At 42.8% G+C, this 22,186-nt stretch overlaps 1 protein-coding gene across 1 annotated transcript in view; it reads left to right on the forward strand.

The window, feature by feature from the left end:
• The window catches only part of tmprss15 (transmembrane serine protease 15), a 93,203-nt gene that overhangs the window by 35,048 nt on the left and 35,969 nt on the right, over positions 1-22,186 (forward strand). Inside the window, exons 9-11 of the mRNA XM_059966036.1 lie at positions 2,060-2,209; positions 12,968-13,064; positions 16,051-16,201. Coding sequence (XP_059822019.1) covers positions 2,060-2,209; positions 12,968-13,064; positions 16,051-16,201 — 398 coding nt within the window. The remainder of the gene's footprint in view (positions 1-2,059; positions 2,210-12,967; positions 13,065-16,050; positions 16,202-22,186) is intronic.

Here is a 22,186-nt window from a genome sequence, read left to right on the forward strand (position 1 = left end):
GAAAATGATAGGGTCTTTTAAGAGACTTTTGGATAGGAACATGGAATTTAGAAAAATAGAAAACTATGGGTAATCCTAGTAATTTCTAAGGTAGGGACATGTTCGGCACAACTTTGTGGGCCAAAGGGCTTGTATTGTGCTATAGGTTTTCTATGTTTCTATGTTTTTTAAAAATTTATTGCCGAAGTACACGTATGTCACCACATATAACACTGATATTTATTTTCTTATGGGCATACTCAATAAATCCAATAGTGAAACAATAACTACAATTAAATCACTGAAAAATCACACCAACTAGGGAATGAAATTTGTTGTTTTGTGGGAACTGTACAGCACAGGCATAACAAATCTCTATAAGCTACAATATTTTTTTTAATGGAAAAGAGAAGTAGTGGGCAGCGTTTATGGATCATCCAGATATCTGATAGCAGAGAGAAGAAGCTTTTGAGTTGAATGTGGGTCTTCAGGCTCCTGTATCTCCTCTCTGATGGTAGCAATGCGAATAGAGCATGTCCCAAGTGGTGAGCATCCTTGATGATGGATGCCATCTTCTTCAGGCACCACTTTTAGTTCAAAGTTCAAAGTTAGTCTATAATTAAAGTACATATATGTCACTATATAAAAGCCTGAAATCCATTTTCTTGTGGGCATTCACAGTAAGTACAAATACAATAGAATCCATGAAAAATTACAGACAACAAAATAGACAAACCAATATGCAAAAGACAATAGAATGTGCAAATAAAAGATAATAATAAATAAATAAGCAATAAATATTGAAAAATATGAGATAAGAGTCCATGAAAGTGAGTCTATAGGTTGTGGGAACTGTTCAGACACAAACAAGAGAAAATCTACAGATGTGGGAAATCCAAGCAACACACACAAAATGCTGGAGGAACCTAGCAGATCAGGTAGTATCTATGGAAAAGAGTAAACAGTCAATGTTTCAAGCTGAGACCCTTAATCTGGACTGGAGAAAAAAAGATGAGAAGTTAGAGCAACTTCTTTACCCCCCACTAGGGGGGGGTTTAGTGTTAGGATGAGTGGGGTTGAGTGAAGTTATCCCCTTTGGATCAAGAGACTGATGGTTAAAGGGTAATAATAGAGAGACCAGTGTCCTGGAGCTGGTTAAATTTATCTCCGATGCCTCTTACAACCCTGTGCATTGGAACCTCCATACCAGGTGATGATGCAAGCAATCAGAATGCTTTTGATGGCACATATGTAGAAATTTGCTAGAGTCTTTGGTGTGTCTAAGACTGATGCCAGAGACTGAGGGTTGAATTGAAAGGTGAGGCTTGTTGGCCAGAGCCAAGTCTGCAAATATCTGCAATTCCTGTAGGGAGGTAGAAGTCCAGCCAAGACTATGTCCATTGGAGGCTGGAGACCTACCCTGGGATTAAAGGACTGCACGTGTATGGGTGGGAGGGGGCTGTTTTTGCTGTGTTGGTTTGTTGCTTGTTGTGTTCTATGTTGTGCTGGCAGGCATTGTGGGATTGCTGTGTTGGTGCTGGAATGTATGGCAACGCTTGTGGGCTGCCCCCAGCACATCCTTCGGTGTGTTGGCAAGTGAAGCATTTCCACCGCATGTTTCAATGTACACGTGACAAATAATCTTGAGACTTGAATGCTGACATACCAAATCTCCTCTAACTCCTAATACTCAGGTTCAAAGACGGACTGTGAGACAGGTATAGTCTACCACAGCCCAGCTATGAGCAAAAACAACTCCCAATTAATATCCATCACCCTATCACCTCTTGGTGCTTAGGAGTTCTATCAAACATCTTGAACACTAAGATGCACCACTTGAATATTTCGGTGTTTGTTATTATCTGCAGTGTTTCTCCATATTGACTGATAGGGACATCCATCCCATTAGTTTTGGCATTGTCCATTCCATGTCCTGTAATAAATATTGTCTATCATGTGACTGACCGAATCACCGATAACAAATTAACTGTGGGCTTATATTATTAAGAAAATGAAGGAATTTGGTATTGGATCCTAAACATTGGTGCCTAACTTGCATTCTTGTGATATTTGCCTACAGATCAGGAGAAAATAGACTGCGATTTTCAAGATGGATTTTGCTATTGGAGACAAGATCCAACAAATACAGTTGATTGGGAGATAATGAGTGGCCCTTCCTACCCGCCATTCTCTGGGCCGACTGATGATCATACATTTGGGAACCAATCAGGTATGATGAGTGAACTCGCGTACTGGTTAGAAAAACGCTATTACAGTTTGGAGTTTGGAGTTCAATCCCACTCTCCTATGTAAGGAGTCTGTGCGTTCTCCCTGTGACCATGTGGGTTTCCTTTGGGTGCTCCGGTTTCCTCCCACAGTTCAAAGATATACTGGTTAGTAGTTTAATTGGTCATTGTAAATGTTCTGTGATTAAGCTAGGGTTAAAATCAGGGGTTGTTGGTGGCACAACCTGAAGGGCCAGAAAGACCTACTACATACTCAGTGCTGTATGTCAATAAATAAATTAAATAAATAAGCAATCACTTGGTAAACAGAGCAGACGACAGGATCTCCTACATTTCTGTCACCCTCCTTGACTTGTCTCTTACAAACGCCAAATGAAATTCCTCCACCATTGACGGCCATGTCTTCAGCTGCCAAGACCATGAGGTTGCAATTTCCTCCCTAACCCTCTCGGCCCCATTTTTGTTTCTTCCTTAAAATAATCCTGGAAACTTCTCTCTTGAACCAAGCATTTACATACAATGTTCTCACTCAGTTCAAAATGTATTGTCCTCTTCCTTTGAACTCTGCCTGACAGATTTTGCTAAGTTCATCATGTGTAAAAGTAACAATGCAGAAAAACTGTGTTATGGTGGCATGGTAGCACAGCGGTTAGTGTAACGTTACTTTATAGTGCCAGCACCTGGGTTCACTTCCCACTGCTGTCCGTCACAAGTTCCTACATTCTCTCCATGACTGTGACAGTTTCTCCTCGCATTCCAAGGATGTCCAGGTTAGTATGTTAATTGATCAAATGGGTGCACATATGTGGTACAGGCTCATTGGCTAGAAGGTCTTATTACCATGTTTTATCCCAAAATAAAATAAATAAGTAAAAATAAAGTACACCTCTGTTGGAGTAACGGCATCAGTAGAGTGTGGAGTTGTGCTGTATTTAAACAATAAGCAAGCTAATGCATAATTAATCGATTCAATGCACATTTATTATCAAAGCATGTATGCAGCATATTCTGAGAGTCATCTTCCTACAGACAGCCGTGAAATAAAGAAACACCATAGAACCTGTTCAAAAGAAAACAACGAAAACCAAAAATGCAAAAAAGAGAACAAATCATTCAAACAGCAAAAATAACGAACAAGAGCACCACATAAAACACTAAAGCAGGCATATTCAGTTAAGCTCAGTTCAGTTCAGTCCAGCTCCGTTTTGTTCATTAACTCCCGGCCACAGAGCCCATTTGCCTCATTCAAAAATTATTCAAAGTAGCAACCAAGAGGGAGCAGACAGAAACCAGAGACATCATAACGTGAACACCAGAGTCCAATCCACAAGCCGCGTTGATTAAACCTTGCCCAAGATGCAGGTTCCAGTAGCCATCAGACCACAAGACATAGGAACAGAATTAGGCCATTTGGCTTGAATCTGTTCTTCTGTCCCATCATGGCTGATTTATTTTCCCTCTCAACACCATTATTTAGCCTTCTCCCCAAAACTGTTGCCAGCTTTATTAATCAAGAATCTATCAAACTCTGTTTTAAGTATACCCAATAATTTAGCATCCATCAGTGGCAGCAAATTCTACAGATTCACCAACCTGTGGCTGAAGAAATTCTTCCTTATCTCTCTTCTAAGGGGATGTCCTTCTACTCTGAGCTGTGCCCCCGGTCCTAGACTCTCGCACTTCCTTCACCAAATATACGTTGTTTGACTTACCAAGTTTCTGTTTTCATTTCAGCTTTCTGGGTGGTATTTTGGGTGGTCTGGATTGAAGTTTACAGGGCCTCTTCCTTTGTACCAGACACCTTACCTTTCTGTTCCACTGAAATTCACAACAAAGTGCTCTCACACCAAACATCATTGCCCTCTCTATAGATGCACAGTGAAGAGTACCCTAACTGGTTGTGCCACTGCCTGGTATGCAAACACTAATGGCCAGGAATGCAAAGGTTTACCAAAGAAGGCAGATAAAGCTCTGTCCATCACAGTCAAATCCTTCCTGACAATTGAGCACATTCACAAGGAGCACTGTAACAAGAAAGGTGCAGTCATCATCACAGATCCCATCACCCAGGCCAAACTCGCTTCTTGCTACACCATCGGATAGGAAGTACAGGAGCTTGAGGTCCCACACCACCAGGTTCAGGAACAGTTATTACCCGTCAACCATCAGGCTTCTGAGCCAGTGTGGATAGAATAGAATAGAACCTTAATAACATTGCTCAATACAACTGATCCAATCCATGCAAAATAGGTATCTACAATGAATGTGGTACAGCTTAATTTAAAAATATTCCCATATTTACTTCGTAACACTCAAAGGTCATTAGCAAGCTAGGGTGTAGCATTATTCAGCTGCACAACAATCCTCAGGAGGAATCTGTTTTTCAGTCTTACTGTCTTGGCTAAGATGGTTTTATATCTCCTACCAGAATCAGAATCAGTTTTAATATAACTGTTACATTATTAAATAAGTAGGACAAAAATTAAATAAAAAATAGAGAGCTAGTGTTCATGGGTTCAATGTCCATTCAGAAAGCAGATGGCAGAGAGGAGAAAAAACTGTTCCTGAATTGCTGAGTGTGTGCCTTCAGGCTTCTGTACCTCCTTCTCTATGGTAAGAGGGCATGTCCTGGGTGGTTGGGGTACTTAACGATGGACACCGCCTTCCTGAGGCACCACTCTCTGAAGATGTCTTGGGTATGACGGAGGCTAGTACCATGATGGAGCTGACTAATTTTACATTTTTCTGTAGCTTCTTCAGATCCTGTGTCGTAGCCCCACAGTACCAGACAGTGCTGCAGCCTATCAAAATGCTCTCCTTGGTACATCTGTAGAAGTTTTTCAGTGTTTTAAGTGACAAACCAAATCTTCTCAAATTCCAAGTGAAAAACAGCCATTGTCTTGTCTTCTTTATAGCGGCACCAATATGTTGCAACCAGGTTAAGTCCTCAGAGATATTGACGGCCAGGATTGTTTGCTTTCTGATCCCTCTATGAGGATTGGTTTGTGTTTCCTCGTCCTACTCATTCTGTACAGATGATGCGAAATCGAATAGACGGTGTCCTGGATCAGATGGGTTGTTAATGATGTTATGAGTGCCATAGGCATCAAGAGTTGTAGATTGTCTTACCTCAACATTGGACTGATTGCAGAGCCTACAGACTCACTTTCAACTTTACAACTCGTTCTCAGTATTACCATTTTTAATATGCACAATTCATCTTCTTTTGCACACTGGTTATTTGTCAGGCTTTGTTATATATAGTTTTTCATAAATTCCATTTTATTTCTTTATTTTCTGTAAATGCCTACAAGAAAATAAATGTCAGGGTAATATATAGTGGCAAATACTTACTTTGATAATGAATTTACATTGAGTTCTCCGCACCTCACATTCAGCCATTGGCCAGCTCAGGTAATGATTGAAGTTGTCACCTAAACAGGAAGAGTAAAGTCCCGGGAATTAACAGGTGATGAGTGGATGGGTCTCAGCACAAATAACATCTGCTATTTATCAGTTTCAAACAATCCTTCCCCACAAAGCGCACAATTCAGGAGGTCAGCCTTATAAAACGCCAACAGCTGATGGCAAGGACAGGTGGATGTTGAATGCATGACTTGCTACCTTTAGTATGTGATTGGAAAATTGTCTGCAAAGGACTGTGTTTATTTGCCCTTTGCTCTCATTATCCTCAAATAAAAATCCAGCTCTTTTTCCTTGAGAGTTGGGGAAGTTCAGTTCTGCAACTTTGATCATGCCTTGAAGTCAAAGCAAATTTCAAAGTCAACACAAATTTATTATCAAAGTGATAATAAATATTATGAGGGATATAAATGAGGTAAAAGCAAGACTTTTTCCATTGAGGTTGGGTGGGACTACAACTAGAGGTCAGAAGTTAAGGTTGAAAGGTGAAAAGTTTAAGGGGAACATTATGGGAAATTTCTTCACTCAGAGGGTCACGAGATGAGTATGTGGAATGCACTGCCAGCCCAAGTGCATTTGAGAGAAGTTTGGATAGGTACCAGGAAGGTAGGGGTATGGAGGTCTATGGTCCTGGTGCAGGTTGATGGTAGTAGGCAGCTTAAATGGATTGGTATTGGCTAGAAAGGCCAAAGGGGCCAGTTCTGTGCTATACATTTCTATGACTTTATGACTCTAAGTATGCATTAGTCACCACATACAACTTTGAGATTCATTTTCTTGCAAATGTTCACAGAAAAATTAAAAAATACAACAACAGGACTAAATAGAAATAAAAAAAGACTGACAGCCAAGCACAGACTATGCTGAGATTTATTTTCTTGCAAGCATTTACACAAAAACAAAGAAATATAATAACAAATTTTATTTAAAAACTATACATAAACGAAGTCTGACATGCCGATATGAAAGAGAAGACAAATTGTGCAAATAAATAATACTGAGAATATGAGTCTTTGGAAGTGAGCCTGTAGGACATGGAATCAGTTCAGTGTGGTGATGAATGAAATTATCCACGCTGATTCAAGACCCTGATGATTGTAGGGAATAAATGTTTCTGTACCTAGTGGTGCAGGGCCTGAGGCTCCTGTACCTCCTTCTGGTGGCAGTGGTGAGAAGAGAGCATGGCGAAGATAATGGAGGTCCTTGGTGAGTATTCTTAAATGGGAACATGAGCAGCCAGAGGATGTGGTCCACTTTGGTACCAATCACAAGGTTAGGAGGTGTAACGAGGTCCTGCATAATGAGTTCAGAGAGTTAGGTGCCGGGTCTTCCAGGGCTGTGATAGCAGGACTGTTACCCATGCCATGTGCTGGTGAAGCCAGGAATATGAAGTTCATACAGTTTAATATGTGGCTAAGGAGATAGTGCAGGAGGGAGGGCTTCAGATTTTTGGATTGTTGGACTCTTTCAGGGGAGGTGGGACCTGTATGAAGGGGTGGTTTGGATGTAAACTGGAGGGATATTCTAGCGGGACATGGGGGTGGTTTAAACTGGAGTTGCAGGGGATTAGGAGTGCCAGAACAGATAGTGGAGAAAGATGTTGTTCAGCCTGCTGTGGTAACTTCTGCTTTACAAAAAGACCACTTGACAACTTGATGGCCAAAAGAGCATCTTTATCTGGGACAACAAATGATATTTACAATACAGAGGCTTCCAGGTAGCTCGTGCGGCCTGGGTGGAGGAACGATATACAATGCATTCTGGGAGTAAAAAGAGCGGAAGTAAAGACCCCGCCAACCCCGGATCCCGCCTCTTGCTGCCAACAGCTCCCTGATTAGTATTAACTTACTTTTAATAACACTCACATTACAACACTTCTCCCCCTTTAAAATCCAACATTCCCCAAATATAGAAGAACTGGGAAATAAAAACAGTGGTATCATTAGCAACGGGTTACCAATACAAAAACACCTAAAAAAAATGGCAAATTCACCATTCAATCGAACAACAAAAGCAACAATCCAATCAAAGATTCAGTCTGTCAGGAGGTTTGCGAGGATGCTGATATCTACGCACTACCCCCGGTGACCAAGCAGGCACCGCTGGTGAGGATGTTTTGGGTGGATCTAGTGTTGGGACCTGAGAGGGGTCTGTGTGTCCGCGTGAGAATGTCCATCCTCTTCAGGGGACTCTGCCCCCTCTGCCAACGTCTCTCCCTCTGGCAAAGTCACTGGTGGACATGCTTTCCTGGTATGCATTAAGCAGTCATTGCTCCTTAACTGTTTTCGACTACTGAGCTTCTTGGAAATCGTGGCAAGCTATTCTCAGCATTATTGGGATAAATGGCATCTGCAGGTTTGCCACCTGGCTTGGAACTCACTGAAGCGGGAACTTTGGTTTTTGAATCACTGTCATGACCGTGGCTCAGAATAGACCCAATTGCAAATTTTTCATAGAGTTCCTTGTTATAACTTGGAACTATCTGGAGTTCAACAGCAGGAAATCGCAATGCGTTTCAGAAAACCTCTTGTGCTTGAACAAAGGTCTTGTCTGTTAAATCACAGTCATTGATTTTGATGATACATTCATTCTCCTGGAGCAGGTTCTCTTTTCTTGAACGGCTGTTCTCTTCAATACCACGAATACTCGGGCCAAGGAATCTTCTGCTCAGCGTAGAGTTAAAAGGCACCACATGGATTCCCAGGGGGCCGCTGCCTCCAGAAAATTCTACTTTCTTTGTCAAATCACATAGAGTGCTTTCTGAATGCTCGTCTGGTGGTCCTGGAGGCTCTGTTCTTACATTGTCCATGGGTGCCCCATTTGCTACAGTTACAATTGGCTTCACATGCAGGTTCCTGTTAGTGAGATCATCAAGCTGAGATGCACCTTGCTGTAACTGGGCAAGTGGTACAGGAGCTGGGTGACTGCTTCGCCGTACTAGAAGTGGCGTGCTGGCTGTCAGTGCCAAGGGGGTAATTTCAATTGCTCCTGTGATAGGCTGAAGAGCTGTAAGCTGCGCTGCGAGCTCACTCTCAAACGTGTCCAGATTACGTCTGTCACTCACATTGCCATCAGCGACTTCATTTGCACGCTGCACCTCGTGCTCTTCCGTCATGTGTGCATATTTAAATTCACGCCAGTTGAGCCGGATTTTGTGAAGCCAATCACGGCCTAGAAGACTGGGCCCACTGCCCTTAGCTATCACCAGCCTGGCTTCAGCTTTCTGGCCCCCGGCTGAAATATCCACATTATAAAACCCCTAAATGAGGTATGGGCTGCCCCGTATAGGTCCTGAGTTGGAGCTTAGATGCTCTGATGGGCGGCAGGTTGGATCCCCATGTCCTCCTGTAGGTCTCTTCACTAATGACCGGTGCAGTAGCCTCTGAATCAATCTCGAACTTAATGTCCTTTCCCTTGACAGTGACTGTGGCATAATATGGTTCAGGTGGTCCCTCATCCGTTTGCACCCCAAACATGTTGTAGGCACACGCTGACTCCTCGTCTGCTTCCCCTAGGCGGTGTGTGGCTGTGAGTCTGCTGAGCTTTCCCCTGCCCAGGCTTAACCTCACCCTTTATGCTCCTGCACTTTTTAAACTAAATGTCCCTTCTTGCTACAAGCATGGCAGACAGTATCTTTGAATTTACAAACATTTGCATAGTGCATTCCTCCACACCAAAAACATTCGACCTGCTTTTCCTGTCTACCAGTCTCCCTCCCGACTTGGAGCACTGCCGTCGACTGCGACCTGCCCATATCCTTTCTGGATATCCTTGGCATTATCAGCAGCCAACTCCATGCCTTGAGCAATCTCTAGGGCTGTCTTGAAAGTCAACGGTGGGGTTTCCCCCAACAAGCGGTGTTGTACGCTGACATTATTAATGCCACGTACTAATCTATCACGGAGCATGTCATCCAACGTGGCTCCGAAATCGCCATGCTCCAACAGCTGCAGAAGCTCGGCCACAAAATCGCCCTCAGACTGAGCTGGCTTCCGGACACAGCTGTGAAACCTGAACCGTTGAACTATCACCAAAGGCTGCAGATTGCGGTGGTTCCCCACGAGTTTGACCAGTTTACCATATGGATTTTCTCCCGGTTTCCATGGCGTAGCTAAGTTCCGTATCAGCTTGTACTTCCCTGCCCCACACACACTCAGGAGAATAGAGCGCTGCTTAGCCTCCGCAGTAATTCCATTAGCACAGAAAAAGTGGCCCAACCTTTCCTCGTACTCCGGCCACTCCTTGATTTACTCATCAAACACACCAATCGTTCCAAACATAACCATCCAATCATGAGGCTCCTTGCCCGCTCACAGCTCCTGATCAAAAACGGGGCCAACCCGTCCACAAAACCAGTTTACCTCATCGCCAAAAATATGTGGTAACTTCTACTTTACAAAAAAACCACTCGACAACTTGATGGCCAAAAGAGCATCTTTATCTGGGACGGCAAATGATATTCACAATACAGAGGCTTCCCGGTACCTCGTGCGGCCTGGGTGGAGGAACGGTATACAATGCATTCTGGGAGTAAAAGAGCAGAAGTAAAGACCATGCCAACCCCGGATCCCGCCTCTTGCTACCAACAGCTCCCCGATTAGTAATAACTTACTTTTAATAATACTCACATTACAACACTTACAAACAAAATAAGGAATCAAAATGTCAAGCATGGTGGGGTTAATGTTTTGAGCTGCATATATTGCAATGTAAGAAGTATCATAGGAAAGGCAGATGAGCATCAGGCATGGATCAGCACATGGAATTGTAGACATTAGTGAGGCTTGGTTGCAGGAGTAGCAGGACTGGCAGCTCAGTATTCTGAAGTTCCATTGTTTAACACGTGATAGAATGGGAGTGATTGAAGGAGGAAGGGAGGCATTACTAGTCAGAGAAAATGTTATGGCAGTGCTCCGTCAGGCCAACCTGAAGGGCTCATCTAGTGAGGTTTTCTTGGAAAGGTATAACCATGTTAATTATATTATAGACCACCCAACAGACTGTGGGGTTTAGAGGAACAAATTTGTAAAGAGATTGCAGACTGTTGCAAAAACGTATGCTTGTTATAGTAGGTGATTGTAATTTTCCACATATAGATTGGGACTCCCATACTGTAAAAGGATTGGATGGGAAGGAGTTTGTCAAATGTGTTCAGGAAAGTTTCCTTAATCAGTACATACAAGTCCCAACTAGAGGGAGTGTGATACTGGATCTCCTATTAGGGAATGAGACAGGGCAGGTGACAGTTTGTGTAGTGGAACAGTTTGCATCCAGTGATGATAATACTATTCGTTTGGAGGAAATTATGGAAAAGGATAGGTCTGGTTCTTGGGTAAAGATTCTGAATTGGAGAAAGGCCAATTTTGATGGCATCAGAAATAATCTGGCAAGTGTAGATTGGGACAGGATGTTTTCTGGCAAAGATGTACTTGGTAAGTGGAAGGCCTTCAAAAGTGAAATTTTGAGTGTACGATTGTTGTATGTGCCTCTCAGAATAGAAGACAAGGATAACAGGTTTAGGGAACCTTAGTTTTTGAGAGATACTGAGGTCTTGGTTCAGAAAAAGAATGAGGTGCATAACAGGTAGGTGCAGCTAGGAATAAATGAGGTACTTGAGGAGTATAAAAATGCAAGAGAACCCTTAAGAAAGAAGTCAGGAGGGCTAAAAGAAGGCATGAGGTTCTTCTAGCAGACAAGATGAAGGAGAATCCCAAGTGATTCTACAGATATGTTAAGAGCAAAAAAATTTCAAGGGGCAAATTGGTCCTCTGGATGATCTGAGGACCTGTAATCTATCCATGGATCTGAAAGAGATGGGGGAGATCTTAAATGGAATTTTTGAATCTATATTTACTCGGGAGATGTACGCAGTGTCTACAGAAATGAGGCAAAGTGGCAACGAGGCCGTGGACCCTATACAGATTATAGAGAAGGAGGTATTTGTTGCCTTGAGGCTAAATCCCCAGGGTATGACAAGGTATTCTCTCAGACCTTGGGGCAGGCAGGTGCAGAAATTGTAGGGACCCTAGAAGAAATACTTAAAACATCCTTAAGCACAGGTGATGTGCTAGAAGATTGGTGGATAGCTATTGTTGTTCTGTTGTTTAAGAAAGGTTCTAAGAATCGGCCAGGAAATTATAGGCCAATGAGCCGGATCTCAATAGTGGGAAAGTATTCTAAAGGATCAGATGTATACAAATACTTGGATAGAGAGGAACTGATTAGGGATAGTAAACATGGCTTTGTGAGCAGTAATTTATGTCTATCCGATTTTATAGTTTTTCAAAGAAGTTACCAGGAAAATTGATGAAAGCAAGACAGTGGAGTTTGCCTTCATGGACTTTAGCAAGGCCTTTGACAAGGTCTCACATGGGAGGTTAGTCAGGAAGGTTCAGTCCTTGAAAGATTCGGTCATAAAGAAACCATTTTGGCACATTGGCCTTTATTAATCAATGTATTAAGTATAGGAGTTGGGATATTATGTTGAAATTGTATAAGACATTGGTGAGGCCTAATTTGGAGTATTGTGTGCAGTTCTGGCCACCTACCTATAGGAAAGATGTAAATAAGATTGAAAGAGTACAGAGAAAATTTACAAAGCTGTTTTTGGGACTTGAGGACTTGAATTATAGGTGAAAGATAGAGTAAGTTAAGTCATTATTCCCTGGAATGTAGAAGATTGAGGGCAGATTTGATGTATGTAAAATTATGAGGAGTATAGACAGGATAAATGCAAGCAGGCTTTTTCCACTGAGGTTGTGTAAGACTAGAATTAGAGACCATGTGTTAAAAGGTGAAATGTTTAAAGAGAACATGAGAGAGAACTTCTTCACTCAGAAGGTGGTGAGAGTGTGGAATGGTAGATGTGGGTTCAATTTCAACATTTATGAAAAGTTTGGATATATATATGGATGGATGGAGTTTAGAGTCCAAGTACAAGTCAATGGGACTAGGCAAATTAATGTTTTGACATGGATTAGATGGGCCAAAGGGTCTGTTTCTGTGTTGTAGAGTTCTATGACTCTCTAAAGGATGCTGCTTCCTTATGCAGTTCTCTGTGTAAATGTGCTCAGTGTTGGGGACAATTCACCTATTATCTGCCACTCTGTACTCCTTCCCCTGCTTCCACCTTCTTATTCCAGCTTCTTCCCCCTTCCTTTCCAGTCCTGAAGAAGGGTTTCGGCCTGAAAAGTTGACTATTTATTCCCCTCCACAGATGCTGCCTGACCTGCTGAGTTCCTCCAGCATTGTATTGGTTCCATATAAATGCATGCTTTTGTTCCTGTAATACAATATTGATAACTGTTCTTTAATTCCAGGGTTTTATGTTGTGGTACCCAATAGGCCTTTTGATAAGATCCGGCTCTACAGTCCTGTGTTATCCACTGATACCAACCCTTCGTGTCTCAGTTTCTGGTGAGTAGGGAACCTTAGAGTTGCATTTTATTAAACAATGAAGTGACAGTCTAAACTGTTTTTCCTTCAGATGCTGAAAAGATCTCAGGGATGCAATGGGGATGTAATGGGGTGCAGGTGGTGACATGGTAACATAGTGGTTAGCGTAATGCCTTATAGCACCAGTGACCTGGGTTCAGTTCTGCAACTGTCTGTCAGGAGTTTATACACATGGGCTTTGGTTTCCTCCCACATTCTCTACACATACTCTATATGTTAGATTAGTTGGTTCCATTGGTGTAATTGGGCTTGTTGAGCTGGAGGGGCTTGTTACTGAGTTCTGTCTCGAAATAAACAATTTAGAAGTTAAAAGAGGTGATAATGAGAAAGTGTAAACTAAAACTCTCTGCTGGATTTTTAAAATATAAGGAATGTAATGAAGAGTTTGAGTGAAATTGGGAATGGGGTAAGGAGAATTAAAGAAAGGGATGAATTGGGCCAGTGAAATGGAGCCTTTTTGGATTGAAAATACCTGCTACCATGGTGTATCTCTAAACTGAAGGGAAGCCCAATGTGTGTGTGTGTCTGTGAGTGTGTGTGTCTGTGAGTGTGTGTGTGTGTGTGTGTGTGTGTGAGTGTGTGTGTGAGAGTGTGTGTGTCTGTGTCTGTGTGTGTGTGTGTGTGTGTGTGTGAGAGTGTGTGTGTCTGTGAGTGTGTGTGTGTGTGTGTGTGAGAGAGAGAGAGTGTGAGTGTGTGTGTGTGTGTCTGACTGATTGGGTGTAGACATATGAATAGGTATGTATCTGAGCAGATAATCGAGTGTCCATGTGAAAATACGAGCCTGTGTGCATTTGTGTTTTCATTGAGATACCTCAGAGTAGTGTGTGCCCATGTGTGTCAACATTACGGATAGGATCAGGTCTCACTGTGACAAATCCCTAATGGGCAGATTGCTTAGATGCACCTATACTCAGACCCACATCCAGAACATTGAAATATGTAACGCAGCAACAGGCCCTTTGGCCCACAACATGTATGTCAGCTATAATATTAAACAACACTAAATCTCTTCTGGGTGCACCTGCTCCATATCCCTACATTCCCTGCATATCCACGTCTCTGTCTAACAATTCCTTATACACCTATATTGTATTAACTTCCACCACCAACCCTGACCACCCATTCCACCACTCCATGTGTAAAAAAAAACTTGGACCGCACATCTCTCTCTCCCTCTCACTTTGAATATACCTCCTCAAGTAGTGGACTTTTCCACCCTGGGAGGGAAAAAACACCTTCCGTGTCCTTCTTTGATCATAAGGTCAGTGGAGATGACTATTGATGTTTGCAATCATTTTAATTCCAGTCACACAATGTTGGTAAATGTAGCTGTCCATGGTCTCATGAAACAGGAGTGAGGTGGCTTTCAGGGACGGGGTGATCTCTACCATGGATATATCCATTATCAAAGACCCCCACCATCCAGGCCATGCTCTTGTCTTACTGCTGCCAGCAAGAAGGGGGTACAGGAGCCTTGGAAGCCACACCACCATGTTCAGGAATAATTATTACTCTTCAACCATCAGACTCCTAAACTAGTGCGGATAACTTCATTCACTTCAACTCTGAACTGATTCCACATTCTAGAGACCCAATTTCAAAGACTCTGCAGCTCATGTTCTCAGCATTATCGGTCAATGCCCTCATTTTGTTTTTTTTTTAAGTGTATATTCCTGACTGAGCAACCTTGAAACAATAATTTCCTTCAGCATAATAAAGTTTTATCTTATCTTTATTTATTTGTATTTGCACAGCGTATCTTCTTTTGCACATTGGTTGCTTGTCTGCCTTTGTGTGTAGTTTCTCATTGATTCTATTGTAATTCTCTGTTCTCTGTGAATGCCCGCAAGCAAGTGAATCTCAGGGTAGCGCATGATGATGTATACATATTTTGATAATCAAGTTAGTCTGAACTTTGAACAGCCACACCACTATAGTGCTTACAATAACTGTATCCAACAAGAAAGAGTCTAAGCACCTTCGGTTGATAGTCAACGAGATTACCAAAACTACACAAAAAACAAAGGAAGATAACTTTTTACCTTATTCAAGCTCACCCCATTCTTCATCATAAGTAGGTAAATGGGTTTACTATTGTCACATGTGCAGGGAAAACTTGGTTTTGAGTGCTGTTCAAACAGGTCATTTCATTGCAAGGGAAAATGTTAACAGAATGCAGAATGAAGTGTTACAGTGCACTGCAGATATACAATAAGGTGCAAGGTCATAATGTGATTAAAAGTGAGGTCAAGAGTCCATCTTGTCGTACTAGGGGTCTACTCAATAGTTTTGTAACAGTGGGATAGTACCTGACCTTGAGCCTGATGGTATGTGCCTTCTGACTTTTGTATCTTCTGCCCAATTTGATGGGTAGAGAGGAGAGAATGCCCAGGATGCATGGGGCCTTTGATTATGCTGGTTGCTTGACAGAGAAAGAATCCATGGAGGGCAGGCTGGTTTCTGAGGTGTGCTGACCAGTGTCCACAACCTTTCTGGTCACAGGCAGAACAGTTGTCATGTAGAGCCATGATGTATCTGGGTAGGATGCTCTTTGTAGTGCATTGATAAAAATTGGTGAGTGTCAAAGGGGTCATGCAAAATTCTTTTAGCCTCCTGAGGAAGTAGAGGCACTAGTGAGCTTGTTATAATGTAGGAGTCATTTATAGAGCATAGACAGAACACATGACAGACAGCACAGCAGAGGAACAGGCCATTATATTGAACCTGCCTGGAAGCAGATTCCGAAATGGAATGCATGTGTCAATTTGAGAGAAATTTGCAGCAAAATGGTGGAAAACGATTGGATTTTAAAGAGCTATCATGAGTGTAACAGAATGAATGGCCTGCTCGAGTGATGACTGAACCTGTGATTAGTTCTCAAGCTCATTGTGTTGGGGGAATATTCCACACATCCTCCTGACACCTTCTCATTGTCTCCATACCCCAGGTACCACATGTATGGAAGGAATGTCGCCACCCTGCGGGTTTACATCACCCTCGATGAGGTCGAGGGGTTTGTAGTGTTCGAGAAGGATGGAAATTATGGGGATCAGTGGAACTACGGGCAGCTGACAATAAATGAAACTACATCAGTCAGGGTCAGTCTCCTCCATGGATGTACCGTAATGGTCACTAGCATATCGAGAAGCATCGTTGCATTGCAGTTAGCGTAACCCTTTACCATGCTAACAATTAGTGATCAGGTTTCCATTCGTGCCACAGTCTGTACATTCTCCCTGTCACCATGTGCATTTCCTTTGGGCACTGTGGTTCCCTCCCACATTCCAAAGACATATGGATTAGGGAGAACACAAACACCTACTTTAGGATACTGTTCATCGATATCGTTAGGATACTGTTATAGCTCAGCATTTAATACCCACAATCCTGATTGACAAGTTGCAGAACCTGGGCCTCTGTACCTCCCTCTGCAATTGAATCCTTAGTATCCTAACTGGAAGACCACAGTCTGTGCGGATTGGTGATAACATCTCCTCCTCACTGACAATCAACACTGGTGCACCTCAGGGGTGTGTGCTAAGCCCATTGCTCTACTTTCTGTATACCCATGATTGTGTGGCTGGGCATAGCACAAATAATATCTATAAATTTGCTGATGATATTGTTGGCAGAATCTCAGGTGGTGATGAGAGGGCATACAGAAGTGAGATATGCCAACTAGTGGAGTGCAGCAAAAACCTGGCACTCAATGTCAGTGAGACGAAAGAGCTGATTGTGGACTTCAGGAAGGGTAAGACAGAGGAACACATACCAATCCTCATAGAGGGATCAAAAGTGGAGAAATTAAGCAGTTCAAAGTTCCTGGGAGTCAAGATCTCTGAAGACCTAACCTGGTCCCAACATATTGATGTAGTTATAAAGAAGGCAAGACAGCGACTATACTTGATTAGGAGTTTGAAGAGATTTACTATGTCAACAAATACATTCAAAAACTTCTAATAGATGTACCGTGGAGAGCATTCTGACAGGTTGCGCATTGTCTGGTATGGTGGGGGAGAGGTGGGGGGGATACAGCACAGGACCGAGAAAAGCTGCAGAAGGTTGTAAATTTAGTCAGCTCCATCTTGGGTACTAGCATACTAGGACATCTTCAAGGAGTAGTGTCTCTTTCAAGGAATAGGGTATGACGAAGGAACACATACCAATCATAGAGGGATCAGAAGTGGAGAGAGTGAGCAGTTTCAAGCTCCTGGGTGTCAAGATCTCTGAGGATCTAACCTGGTCCACACATAAAAATGTAGTCATAAAGAAGGCAAGACAGCGGCTCTACTTGATTAGGACTTTGAAGAGATTTGGCAATTCAACAAATACACTCAAAAACTGATATAGATGTACTGTGAAGAGCATTCTGACAGACTGCATCACTGTCTGGTATGGAGGGGCTAATGCACAGGACTGAAAGAAGATGCAGAGGGTTGTAAAACTAGTCATCTTCATTTTAGGTACTAGCCTACAAAGTACCTAGGACATTTTCAGGGAGCAGTGTCTTAGGAAGACAGTGTCCATTATTAAGGACCTCCAGCACCCAGGGCATGCCCTTTTCTCACTGTTACCATCAGGTAGGAGATACAGAAGCCTGAAAGTACCAACTCAGCGATTCAGGAACAGCTTCCAAACTGAAGTGACGGAGGAAAGGGAGGTTAGTCTACAAATAGAGAAAGCTTGGAGACAGTGCGAAAGTGAGGATAGGCTGATGATAGGGATGGGACGCACTCAGACCGATGGTTTGAGATATGTCTATTTTAAGGTGAAGAGTATTATGAACAAAGCAGATGAGCTTAAAGCGTGGATCAGCACTCGGAGCTATGTTGTTGTGGCCATTACAGAGACTTGGATGGTGCAGGGGCAGGAGTAGCTATTTGAAGTGCCAAGCTTTAGATGTTTCAGAAATGACAGGGAAGGAGGCAAAAGAGGTGGGGGCTTGGCACTCTTGATCAGGGATAGTGTCACGGCTGCAGAAAAGGAGGGAGTCATGGAGGGATTGTCTATGGAGTCTCTGTGGGTGGAGATTAGGAATAGGAAGGGGTCAATAACTCTACTGGGCATTTTTTACAGACCACTCAATAGTAACAGGGACATCAGGGACATCAAATAGGGAGACAGAGTCTGGAAAGGACTGATAATAACAGGGTTGTTGTGGTGGGAGATATTAATTTCCCAAATATTGATTGCCAGTTCCCTAGAGTGAGAGGTTCAGATGGGATGGAGTTGGTTGGGTGTGTTCGGGAAGGTTTCTTGACACAATAAGTAGATAAGCCTACAAGAGCAGAGGCTGTACATAATCTGATATTGGGAAATGAACCTGGTCAGGAGTCAGATCTCTCAGTTGGGGTGGGGGGGGGGGGATTTTGGAGATAGTGAACACAATTCTATCTCCTTTACCAAAGCATTGGAGAGAGATAGGAACAGACAAGTTAGAAACATGTTTAATTGGAGTTAGGGGAAATATGAGGCTATCAGGCAGGAACCTGGAAGCATAAATTTGAAACAGATGTTCTCAGGGAAACGTACGGAAGAAAAGTAGCAAATGTTCTGGGGATATTTGTGTGGGGTTCTGACTAGCTACATTTCAATGAGACAGGGAAAGGATGGTAGGGTACAGGCACCATGGTGTACAAAGGCTGTTGTAAATCTATTCAAGAAGAAAAGAAGAACATACGAAAGGTTCAAAAAACTAGATGATGATAGAGATCTAGAGGAAAATAAGGCTAGCAAGAAAGAACTCAAGAATGAAATTAGGAGAGCCAGAAGGGGCCATGAGAAGGCCTTGACAGACAGGATTATGGAAAACCCCAAGGCATTCTACAAGTATGTGAACAGCAAGAGGAAAAAAACGTGAAAGAATAGGACCTATCAAGTGTGACAGTGGAAAAGTGTGTATATAACTGGAGGAGATAGCATAGGTACTTAATGAATATTTTGCTTCAGTATTCACTACGGATAAAGATCTTGGTGATTGTAGGGATGACTTGCAGCACACTGGAAAGCTTGAGCATGTAGATATTAATGAAGAGGGTATGCTGGAGCTTTTGGAAAGCATCAAGTTGGATAAGTCACCGGGACTGGACGGGATGTACCCCAGGCTACTGTGGGAAGTGAGGGAGGAGATTGCTGAGCCTCTGGTGATGATCTTTGCATCATCAATGAGGATGGGAGAGGTTCTGGAGGATTAGAGGGTAATGAATATTGTTCCCTTATTCAAGAAAGGGAGTAGAGATAGCGCAGGATATTATTGACCAGTGAGTTTTACTTCAGTGGTTGGTAAGTTGACGGAGAAGATCCTGAGAGGCAGGATTTATGAACATTTCGAGAGGTATAATAGTTAGCATGGCTTTGTCAAAGGCAGTTGTGCCTTACGAGCCTGATTGAATTTTTTGAGGATGTGACTAAACACATTGATGAAGGTAGAGCAGTAGATGTAGTGTATATGGATTTTAGAAATGCATTTGATAAGGTACCCCATGCAAGGCTTATTGAGAAAGTAAGGAAGCATGGGATCCAAGGGGACATTGCTTTGTGGATCCAGAATTGGTTTGCCCACAGAAGGCAAAGAGTGGTTGTAGACGGGTCATATTCTGCATGGAGGTCGGTAGCCAGTGGTGTGCCTCAGGGATCTGTCTGGGACCCCTACTCTTTGTGATTTTTATAAATGATCTGGATGAGGAAGTGGAGGGATGGGTTAGTAAATTTGCTGATGCCACAAAGGTTGGGGTGTTGTGGATAGTGTGAAGGGCTGTCTGAGGTTACAGTGGGACATTGATAGGATGCAAAACTGGGCTGAGAACAGGCAGATGGAGTTCAACCCAGATAAGTGTGAAGTAGTTCATTTTCTAGGTCAAATATGATGGCAGAATATTAATGGTAAGACTCAAGACAGTGGGGAGGATCAGAGGGATCTTAGGGTTCGAGTCCATAGGATACACAAATCTGCTGCGCAGGTTGACTCTGTGGTTAAGAAGGCATACGGTGCATTGGCCTTCATCAATCGTGGGATTGCGTTTAAGAGCCGAGAGGTAATGTTGCAGTTACATAGGACCCTGGTCAGACCCCACTTGGAGTACTCTGCTCAACTGTGGTCACCTCACTACAGGAAGGATGTGAAAGCCATAGAAACGGTACAGAAGAGATTTACAAGGATGTTGCCTGGATTGGGGAGCATGCCTTATGAGAATGGGTTGAGTGAACTCAACCTTTTCTCCTTAGAGTGACGGAGGATGAGAGGTGACCTGATAGAGGTGTAAAAGATGATGAGAAGCATTGATCGTGTGGATAGTTAGAGACTTTCTCCCAGGGCTAAGAGGTTTTAAGGTGCTTGGTAGTAGGTACAGAGGAGGTGATTATGGTAAGTTTTTTATGTAGAGAGTGGTAAGTGCGTGGAATGGGCTGCCGGCAATGGTGGTGGAGGCGGATATGATAGGGTCTTTTAAAAGACTTTTAGATCGGTACATGGATCTTAGAAATATAGAGGGCTATGAGTAGCCCTAGGTAGTTCTAAGGTAAGGTCATATTCGGCACAGCTTTGTGGACCGAAGGGCCTGTATTGTGCTGTTGGTTTTCTATGTTTCGATGTTTCATCCGCTCTGCCATCTGATTTGTAAATGGACATTGAACCCTTGAACACTAACTCACTTCTTTAATATATATTATTTCTGTGTTTTGCACAATTTTTAATCTCTTCAACATACGTATGTATACTGGAATTTATTTATTTATTTATTTGTTTGTTTATTACTTTCTTTTATAATATGTATTGCATTGCTGCTGCTAAGTTAACAAATTTCACAACACATGCCTCTGATAACAAACCTGATTCTGATTCCGATTCCAGTTTAAAATATCGCTACCAAACGCTTGCGACAGCTCACAGGTAGTTCAAGAGGCAAGAAATACAACTGAAAATGTCACTAATAGCACCTTTTATAAAGTAAGTTATCACAGTGATGCACCATCAATAACTCACTCTGAGACGTAAGGCGAGATATCGGGTTTTATTGACTGGAAGAAGGAACAAGCAGTGAGTGACCATCGTACTACATCGTGGAGACTGAGAGGCCGGGCTCAGGCCTCGATCACCTTTACACAGGAGTCTGTGGGAGGAGCCACAGGAGCAGTCAGCAGAGGGCGTGTCCAGACAGGTATATGTAGTTCACCACACACAGCAAACAATGAAGAGGTGAGAGAAAGTAAAGAAGTAAGCCATCTGGTGAGGATAAACTGAGGCAGAGAAATTTCGATGCCCATACATTTGTTCCAGATGCAAGGTTGGATCGCTCTTGGTGCTGAGCCGATTTGGAGAATTCGAGAGCGGCTTCGTGCTGGGCAGTGAAATCTGGGCCCAGAGCGAGTCATTGGGTGGATTTTTCTAGGCCCGGACCCTTTTGCTGCACCGGTGCCTAAGTCCTAATGCAAGGTACAATATGCTGTTTGGACGATTTAAACGATATACTGGAAAGGCAGAGAATTGGGATCGGAGGCAAGAGCCAATCTTGCTTGCTCTCCCGCTATATTCACTCCTCTCTACATGGGCGCTGAGGCAATGAAGACGGCCCCAACTGCTGTGCTCCATGCCCACTGATAATATGGACTCACATGGAGGCTTGGGCCTACTCTGGGCTGCTCCAGGGTTTGCACCTAAGGACTCATTTTGGTTCGGAATCTTGTTGCTTGCTTCTGTTATTTGCATGATTTGTGTTTATTTTCCCTTTATCTGTACAGCATGTGTTGTTTTTTTTTATTAATTGGGCTCTTTCCGCTTCCTTGCTTTGTGGCTGCTTGTAAGCAAACAAATCTCAAGGTTGTATACTTTATACATTCTTTGATAATAAATGTACTTAGAAATCTTTGAAATTTTTGAGTGGTGAGCATACTATGTTGACGTTGGAAGCACAGTGACACTTGCAGGCTGCCCTCAGCACATCCTCGGACTGTGTTGATTGACACAAGTGCTGCATTTCACAGTATGTTCCAATGTTTTGATCTACATATAATACATAAAGTTAATCTTTATCCTTAACGACTGTACAATTATCAAATCTCCCACCAAGTAGAAGTGGAATGGGGTG

The sequence above is a fragment of the Hypanus sabinus genome, chromosome 4, assembly GCF_030144855.1.
Source record: "Hypanus sabinus isolate sHypSab1 chromosome 4, sHypSab1.hap1, whole genome shotgun sequence".
In the NCBI taxonomy this organism is placed as follows: domain Eukaryota; kingdom Metazoa; phylum Chordata; class Chondrichthyes; order Myliobatiformes; family Dasyatidae; genus Hypanus; species Hypanus sabinus.